The 8,931-nt window shown below is 65.6% G+C and overlaps 1 protein-coding gene across 3 annotated transcripts in view; it reads right to left on the reverse strand.

Annotated features, from left to right (window-relative positions):
* Window positions 1-240: 240 nt before the first annotated feature.
* FAM83H (family with sequence similarity 83 member H) overlaps window positions 241-8,931 on the reverse strand; it is a 17,122-nt gene continuing 8,431 nt past the window's right edge. Inside the window, exons 1-5 of one of the 3 annotated variants that reach the window (XM_021689133.2) lie at window positions 7,599-7,748; window positions 5,601-6,062; window positions 4,608-4,772; window positions 4,411-4,535; window positions 241-4,148 (exon numbers count right to left, since the gene is read on the reverse strand). In XM_021689133.2, coding sequence (XP_021544808.1) covers window positions 1,346-4,148; window positions 4,411-4,535; window positions 4,608-4,772; window positions 5,601-6,047 — 3,540 coding nt within the window. In that variant the 5' untranslated portion in view covers window positions 6,048-6,062; window positions 7,599-7,748 and the 3' untranslated portion in view covers window positions 241-1,345. Of the gene's footprint in view, window positions 4,149-4,410; window positions 4,536-4,607; window positions 4,773-5,600; window positions 6,105-7,598; window positions 7,749-8,931 lie in introns of those variants that run through there. The other 2 variants (XM_044914699.1, XM_021689126.2) reach the window with 2 other exon arrangements.

An 8,931-nucleotide genomic window follows, 5' to 3' on the forward strand; every position in this document is an offset into this window, starting at 1 on the left:
CCCCCTTAGCAACGGGCCGCGCCAAGCACGCAAGAGCAAACAGGTCAGCAAGCACATCAAGGCCAAAAAACACTCCAGCGCATCTGGCTCCTCAGTGACCTTTTCCACCTGAACCAAAGTATCCCCCAGCCTCCCCGCCCTCCCTTCTCCAGCTGTCTGGAGTCAGAACTGCTGCCTTTGCTCAGTGGCCTTGTTCCTTAAATCCTTTCCCAGTCTGCGTGATTTCGATTTCTTATTCTTAAAAAAAAAAAAAAAAAGGTTGCAGAAATACTAACTTCACAATGCTAGCACTTACAGTGGGGGACTTCCTAAGCGTTTGGTGTTAAAATGTGTTATTCCAAATCAAAGTCACTCTCCAGAGATGAAAAAAATACAGGAAAGGTAGGTGGGGAAGCTTTGACTTTGCAGGTTGGTGACAAAGAGGGAAGGGTCCAGACCAGGGTGCAGTCGGGGTCTGCTGCACACCCGAAGGACCAGGACCCTTGGAGCAATGGGCTGGGGCTCAGGCACTGCCACACCGAAGCCCTGCCCTCAGCTGTTCGAGGACAAGCGTTCCAGGGCAGGGCCAAGGCCCAGCATGCATGGAGACCTGGCTTTATGGTGCTGCACCCCCGGTGCTCTCACCCCTAGTGGGGGTCTGGGGTGCCGGCTGCAGCCCTGCAGGAAGAGAGGCTGGGTCGGTCTCCGTTCTCCTGGCAGGACAGTCAGCCAGCTCTGCCTCCCCAGGGTGGGCCACTGAAAAGGCTGCCAGGACGCAGAGAGGGAGGCAGTGAGGAGGAACGCAAGCAGGGCAGGAAGTGAAGACTGAGCCACCAGGGGTGGAGGGGGAGACCCCGGCCAGCCAGGGGAGAGGCTGGGGCTGCCAGGAGGTGGGCAAGAGGCAGCTGTGAGGAAGCCGTAGAGCCAGGAGGCAGTGAGCAGAGGCGAACCCTGAGACATGGAAGCCCTGAGACGTGGAGCCCCCAAAGATGGGGGACTGAGGCACAAAGAGATGGGCCCCCCAAAAGGTGGGGGCGTAAGGCACAAAAAAACGGGGCCCTGAGGTGAATGAAGGTCTAAAGGGGACCTGAAGCCCAGAGAGATGGTGGAGGCAGATGCACAGGAATGGGAGGCTCAGGGCCCAGGGGCACAGATGGAGCTGGAGGAGGGGCAGTGAGGGGCTCGCGCCCCAGCGGGGAGCGGCCAGGGCAAAAGGCAGGCCAGCTACTGGGTGAACTCCAGGCGCAGCCAAGCTCTGGCGGTACTCAGCCGCTTCCACGCCGCCTTGAGGGGAGGAGAGCCAGGTGCCCTGCCTGGTGGGTGGCAGCGAGGGGGCGCCTGGTCCGGGGCTGGGGGGCCAGGAGGCTCACTTCCTTTTGAAAGTACCCAGGATCCTGGGCATGAACTTGCCCACCTTGCTGTCCCTGGTGTCGTCCTCTGCTGTGCCCTCCCCTGCCCCCGGGCCTCCGGCCTCTTCCTTTTTGCAGAAGACCTCAAACCGGCTGTAGACGCGCTTCTCCTTGCGCATGCTCTCCATGCGGAGCAGCAGCCGGTCGCGGTCCTCGGCGCTGGCAGGCAGGGTGCGGCTCAGCCTTCCCTGGGTCCCCAAGCTGTCCGAACGGAAGATGGCAGAGCATTTGTCCTTGTCGGACATGTCAGGGGCCAGGCCGCCAGCAGCTGGTGAGCGGCCTAGCTCAGGACTGCTGTGAGCCAGGCCCGGGGCCGGGGCGGGGACCCCGCGGTGTTTCTGGCCGTGGGCGCTGATCTGCTCCAGAATGGCTTTCGTGTCGTCCCGCAGGTTGCTGCTGTACAAGGCGTTGGCCGTGGTGGAGCCCATGCGCGCCCGCGGGCCCCGCTCGTCTCCAGTGGCAGCCTCAGTGCTCTCAGCCCTGCCCAGCGACGGCCGCCGGGGGCTCTCAGGCTGCCCGTTCTCCTGCGGCGCTGGGAAGCCGCCCTCTTCCTCCGTGCGCCGCTCAGCCTTGGGGCTCAGCAGCTGGCGGAGGCGCAGGGAGCCCTTGCGCAAGACTTCCATGGGGCCGCCAGCCGTCTCCTCCGCGGCCCCAGTCTTGGGAGACTCCTCGGAGAAGGGAAGGGTGAGGCTGCCCCTGCGCTCCGGCACAGGGGGGACCGGGCTGCCCCTGCGCTCCGGCACAGCGGGGACCGGGCTGCCCCTGCGCTCCGGCACAGCGGGGACGGGGCTGCCCCTGCGCTCCGGCACAGCGGGGACCGGGCTGCCCCTGCGCTCCGGCACAGCGGGGACCGGGCTGCCCCTGCGCTCGGGATAGGCCGAGGTGGGGCTCCCTTTCGGCTCAGGGTGAGGTGCCTGGCGCGGCCCAGGCCCCTCCAGCGGGGGACTGACCCGCCCTTGTGGGGAGGCGGAGCGGCCCTGGGCAGAGAGAAAGCGAGAGGGCAGCCGGTCGGTGCCGCTCCGGCCCAGCGTGTCTAGCAGCTGGGTGGCAGTAAGCGTGGCTGCTCCCGGCTGCCTCTCAGCCTCCTGGTGCAGCCGCTGTGCGAAGGAGTCGCGCAGGTCCAGCAGGCAACTCTCGAGGCTGCGGCGCTCGCTCCCCGCCCCACCCGGCGCCACCGCCTCCTCCCGCCACGCCTGGGACCCAACAGCCTTGCTATGGCTGGCGACTGTGACTGGGGCCCCCGCCCCTCCGGCATCACGCGCCGGGCCCTTGTATTTCTCCAGGAGCTCGGCCACCTTGGTGGAAGTGGCGGAGCGCATGGCCTCGCCGCCGGGGCCCAGCATCTCGCTGACCGCCTGCTCCTTGTGCAGCAGCTGCGCCTTCTCGGTAGTGGCCGCCATGGCCCCACCGGCGCCCTCGGCCTGCGAAGCGCTGAAGATCAGGGAGGAGCGCAGGCGCGAGCTGCGCTGGATCAGCGGGTTCAAGCGCGAGCGGAAGGAGTCCTGCCTGGCCAGACCTGCCTCCTCCAGGCCCTCGCGCTCTGGGCTGTCGCCACCACCGCCGCCGGAGCAGGGCACCAGGCCCTTGGCCGGGTAGGGCGCACGGGAGGCTAAGGGGAGCAGGTCCCCGGGGGCCATTCGGCCGCCGGACACCAGAACGTCGTCTTCATAGGCCTCAGCCTCCATGGGTGCCGGCAGGCCCTCCTCGCCCGCGTCCTCGCCATGGCAACCGCTCAGGTAGGACGCCAAGCGCCAGTGCCGCAGCCCCGCCCGCCCCTCGGGCCCGCCCCTGCGCTCCTGCTCTGCGTCGGGCGCGGCGTCTGGGCCCTGCCTTGCCACTGCCTGGCACGGGAAGCGCTGGCCCAGGTTGGGGCGTGGGGCTCCGCTGGGTTCCAGGCCGCGGGGCCCGGGCCCCGAGGCGGGGTCTGAGCCGTGGCGCACCTCGCGCGACGCGCTGGACGGCACGTAGTCCAGCCGCTGGTGTCCGTCGGGGCCGAGCTCGGGGAAGCGTGGCCCGGGCCCCAGCGCGAAGTCGTCGTGCTCGGCGAAGCCGGGGCGGCCAGCGCGCAGCTTCTCAAACAGGCCCTGCGGCCGCGCCGGCGCGAGCTGCGGCTCCCACTGGTAATGCTGCTGGTAGAGCTGGTCACGGTGGAAGTGACTGGTCTGGAAGCGGAAGTCATCACCATGGCTGAGGAACGTCTGCCGTGACACCTGACGCGCAGCCGCGAAGTTCTCCACCGCGCCGGTGCCGTCGGCGGCCGCGTAGCTGTGCCGCTTTAAGGTGTCCATCTCCAGATGCCGGGCCTGAAAGAAGCCCCGCGGGCCCGCGAGCTCTCCCCCTAGTCCTGCCTCCGCGTCCAGCCGCCGCGATAGCGGCCGCAGTCCCGCGTGCGGCTCCAGGGCTCCCGCGGGCATCCGCGCTGGCTCCTCCCGGCGGAAAGCAGACAAGAAGTGGCGGTCGGGGTCGAGGAAGGAGGGGAAACCCAGGCCCTCTTCCCGAGGCGGTGGGAACAGGAGGTGCGCTCGTTTGGGGAAGGAGAAAGGGGTCGGCGCGCCGGTCACCTGGCCGCCCATAAGGGGCCCGGCTCCCGCGTATGGAGCCAGGGCGTAAGCATCCATGCGGGCCAGTGCCCCGGCTGAGGGCACCAGAGGCTCGGACTGCGCGAACAGGATGCGGAACTCCTCATCGAAGCTGGAGACCAGCTCGCCCTGGAACACGTGCGCCAGGCTTCGGTGGATCTTCTCGAAGGACCACATGAAGCTGCGGGTGGGGCGGGGTCAAGATCAGAGTCAAGGAGAGGGGCGGAGCCAGCGCCGGAGGAGGGGGCGGGGCTGAGCAGCCGGTGGGACCGCGCAAGGCCACCTGTGGTTCTGAAGTGTCAAATCTGCAAGGACCGGAGGGGGGGGTGGTGCTGTGTCAGGGGCTACTGGACTAGGGCTTGGGCAGGCGAGGTCCTTAGGTGGGGAGGTGTCGGGCGGGGGCCCTTAGGTGGGGAGGTGTCAGGATTGCGGGCTGGTCGCACCTGTAGCTCCCACTCATAACCACGGCACAGTCCACTAGCAGGAACTTCTCCTTCACGTGGCCCTTGAAGGACTTCCCAGTGCGGCAGTAGTAGGTGGGGCCTGCCACAGTGCGCACGCGCAGGAACTGGGGAGGGAGAGGCATTAGGTCTCTGCAGGGGAGTCTCCCACCTCCCTACACACCCCCTGGGTCACTCACATCCACGTGGTGCAGGTTGACGCGGCACTTGTCGGCCATGTCTAGGAAGTGCTGCGCATTCATCTCATCCAAGAGAATGTAGACCGGGACACGGCGAGCCGCTGCCTCCAGCACTTCACCAAGCAGGTCCACGTCGGTGAACATGTCCATCACCACGGCCACCACCTGCGGGGGGCAGGTTAGGGACAGGGGACAGACCCCTGTGCTGTCCCCACTATTCTCTAGCCATTCCTGCCTGGCCCGGGCAAGGCCTCAGGATCACCCATGAACACTGCAAATCGCCCTCTAGCCCATCCCATGGGAGAGCGGGGCCCTGCCAGGGAAGGGGAGTCAGGAGGAAAAGGCCTACCAGAGGGGGTGTGGGGCTGCTGGTGGGTGCGTGGCCCATGATGGAGCCCTAGGCAGGCACAGGGCCTACCTCCTGTTGGGGAAGGGACAAGGCAAATGAGGCCCCTGAAAGGCACCTCACACTGCCCTGCCCTCGATGGCCGAGCCCAGGCCCTAGCTCTGCCCCTGGGAGGAGACTGCTGTAGAGGGTGCACAGGGCAGCTGGGGGTCTCTAGCTTCTGGATCTGCTGCCTCAGCTTCCATGTCTGGCTCCCTTTGCTGTTTGCCACCTGTTTGGTGGGGTCAAGCCTGGGTCAAAGGTTCGACTAGAGAATTCTCTGAACCGTAAATCCAGACCAGGAAGGGGGCCTAGCATCCCAGGGCCCTTGAGTTTCTGGGCACTGGCCATGACCAAGGGCAAGCAAAACTGTGCAGCGGGCCCCCCGCAGCCTGCAATAACCAAACACTTCGTGACCCCCAAAGCTGGCTGCCAGGGGGCCTGTGCCGTAGCTTGAAGGCTGGAGAGGCGTGGCCAGTTGGCCCTGGCCTCACCCTTGCCCCTAAGCCGGAAACGCTGGTATTTTTCTTCACCCGCATACTCCACTCATGCTCCGAGGTCCGGCTCGGGCCCTGCCCCCACTGCCCACCCAGCCCGTGACAGCACACCTGCTGGGCAGAGCGGATCATCCTTCGAGCCTCATCCTTGATGCTGGGGCTGTCAGGCGGTGGTGGCTGTACCAGGGTCGTGACTTCAGTGCCCTGGAAGCCGAAGGTCAGGGGCCAGCCCAGGTCAAGCTCAGGCACTGCCTGGTCGGAGTTCATAGGCCAGTAGGTGCCTGAGGAGCCATCCATGTCCACATTGGGAGGGCTGCCTTCGGGGGGCTCGCGAGCAACATGCTGTGGGGGCCGCAGGTGGCGGCTCACGTGCTCCAGCTCCTCAGGGCACAGGAAGGCAGGTGCCCCCTCAGACGCCAGGAAGCGGCTGTAGGCCTCTGGCCCTCCCTCAGCCAGGGCATCCACTGCCAGGCGGTAGTATTCTTTGTAGTGAGGTGGCAGGTACCCAGGTGCCAGCGGGTTGTCCCCCTGCGAGGAGCTCTGGGAGCGACGGGCCATGTCGGGGCCAGGGGCCTGGGGAGGGGCAGGGAGACACATTCCTGGGGCAGCGGCACTGGGCCCGCTCCCCGCCACCCACCATGTGCAGACACACGCTGTAGCAAGGGCTGTCTGTGACCCTGAGCGGGTCCCAGGATGCCCCTGGCTGGCGGGGTGCCGGGAGGGTGCCCCGGCCCTGTCTCATGTTGCTCCGTGCTGGTGGGGCCCTTCCTCTTCCCGGGACCTCAGGAGCGCCTGCACCCTGGTTTCCAGGCAGGGGCTCTGGCTGCACGAAGCCCCCACTCAGGGTTCCTTTATGGCCCCTGTGACCCAGGTACTTCTTTGTGGGCCCCTTCCTCCATAAAAAGAAAACCAATATTTTATGATTATTGGCATAAAGAAAATATAATCCAGGCTGGATTCTTTATTATATTGGCTTTTTTCTTCTGATTTGGGCATTAATGCATTTTCGTGGGCCCTGAACGAAATCGTGTACTGAACAAGTCAGGTGGCCCCCCACCTGTGTGTCTCTGTCCGCAGTACAGGGGGGCAAGGGGGGGGGCCCAGGGCCACTCGCTGGGCCTCTCTGGCTCATTACCTGCACTGTAAAATGCAGCTGCCTGGGCTGACCTGCTCCTGTGCCTGGCCCAATGTGAGCTCAGCCCACAAAACTTGTCACTTTTGTCCCAGGCCTCAGCACCTGTCCTATGGGGTCACACACTCTGAGCCCCAACCTATTCGCAGACTTCACAGCCCTCCAAACTCTGACCCCTGCCCTTTGTCCCTGTCCACCAGGACCACTCCCTTCCCTTTGACCCATCCACCTTTCTAGCCACTGTCCCACCTTAGATAAAAACCCCTGAGCCACACCCCCTGGCAGATCCGGGCAGCAGCCTCCTGGCTCTCCACAAGCTTAGAGTCCTGCATGGCTAAGCCCAGCCCTGCATGCCAGTGGCGGTCTTCTGTCTCTGGCCATGCCCTGCTCCCCGCTGTGCTCTGGGTGAAGCCTGAGCCCTTGGCTGTGGCCATCAGGCTCATCCTGGGCTCCAGATGTGCCTCTCCCCTTGTCCCAGCTTCATGCTGACACCTAAGCCCCGCCTGGTCCACTCCAGTCCACCTGCCTCCCAAGGGCCTGGAGGGAGCCTAGGCTGGGAGAAGCTGCCTTTAGCTCTGGAAGGCCACATGGGGGCCTCTTTTGGATCCCCAGGGGGCATCAATCCAATCCCTGAACTGCCTAGATACCTGTCCTCCTCCTACCCTGGAAGGAGAGCCCCAGGCACCGCCCACCCCACCCCAGCCGCTGCTTGGGGCTGGGACAGAGCTGGATTCGGATCCCACCTAGCCCTCAGGTTCCTGGATGCTGGTCTTGCCAGACTGCACAGTGTGCCCTAGTCCACAGGGGCAGCTGGTTGCTGCTGACTGGCCAGGGTCACTGGGTGGTCGGAGGCAGCTGGGCACTGGAGAATGTCAGGGCCAAGACTGTTGTGTATGACGACCCGAGGGACCTCTCCTGTCTGCTCTCCTGGGGGGTGACAGGCAGACTGGACGTGCCGTGGGGGTGGGAGATGATACCTGGGAGAGGGTCTGCAGGAAAGCTGTTCTGCCGTTCCTTCCTCAGGGCACCACCCTCCGTGGTTACACACGATACCCATACTGTTCTCAGAGGCAGACTCCACTGGGGCACAAGGTGCAGGTCTGTCTGTAGCGGGGTCTCCCACAATATCCGACAGAGGGTGGGGGGGGCGGGGAAGACCCTGGAATGTGGCTGTATGGGGCCAGTGTCAGACCAGGCAGGGCTTGGGGGCATATGCTGCTCACTATATTTGAGAAGGAGCACTGCCCAAGCTGGGGACCCCTGCAATCCCCTGCACTTCACTGAGAAGGGGAATCAACAGAAACGGTGCAGGCTGGCAGCAGCGGGGGGGGGGGGGCAGGTGCCACGGTGCCCAGGGCCCCCGCAGCAGACAGGACTCATCAGGAACGGGGTGCCTGAGTGCCCACACCAGGGGGCCCTGCATGGCCTCACACAGTAATACCCGTGACCCCACTGACTTCCCTCCTTTCACCTTGCACACCCCTGAACTGTGAACTGGGCAGAGGCCACTCTCCAGCCCCCGACAGGGCCCCAACAGTGTGGCTCCTCACACATCTGCCCACTGAACGCCTGTCCTGAGGGAGGAGGAGGCACTTCTCCCACCCAGGCCGATGACTCAGCAGGAATCTGCTCCTTTGCTGCTGACCTCTGACCCCTGACACGAGGCGGACACATCCTCAGGGCCCTCAGGGCTCTAGTGGGCCCCTAAGGAGGGACTTCCCACCTGGGTAGGAGGTGGGTTTTCTAAGCGACTGGAAGGAGCACAAGGCGACGAGCCGTGCGCCGTGCGCTAAGTACAGGTGGCAGCACGGGTTCCCCGCAGAAGCCTTTGCCAGCCTCCGGCCACCGGGACGAGGTTGGGGGGTGGGATTCGGCCAGCTGGGACGCACAGACCGAAGCTGGTGAGTTGTAGTCTTCGGGGGGTGCCCCGCAGGGCCAGAAGGGCTTAGTGCGCCCAAGGAACTCGCGGCTGCCTGGGCCTGGTGTCCCATCCACCCGCCCCAGGTCGGTGACTTGGGCGCGAGGGTACCGGGGCCTTCCGCTCTCCCGGCACTTCACGCAAGACACCAGACTGCGCCTCGGCCTCCCCAGCCACCCCCGGTCCAAGGAGCCCAGGGCGGGGCCCCCTCAGGGAGGGGTCCAGGCCAGGCCCAGCACCCTCCCCAGGCTCCAGCTAGGCCGCGAGGGCGGGAGCGAGTAAGGACGGCCCGGGCAGGCTCGCCCCGGAGCCCGGGGCCCCTTCCCACTCCGCTCTTGCCGGACCGGCGTCGTGCGAGGGCGCTCGCGGCCACGCCGGTACACGCGGCCCAG

This window comes from Neomonachus schauinslandi, chromosome 4 (assembly GCF_002201575.2).
Source record: "Neomonachus schauinslandi chromosome 4, ASM220157v2, whole genome shotgun sequence".
Lineage (NCBI taxonomy): Eukaryota > Metazoa > Chordata > Mammalia > Carnivora > Phocidae > Neomonachus > Neomonachus schauinslandi.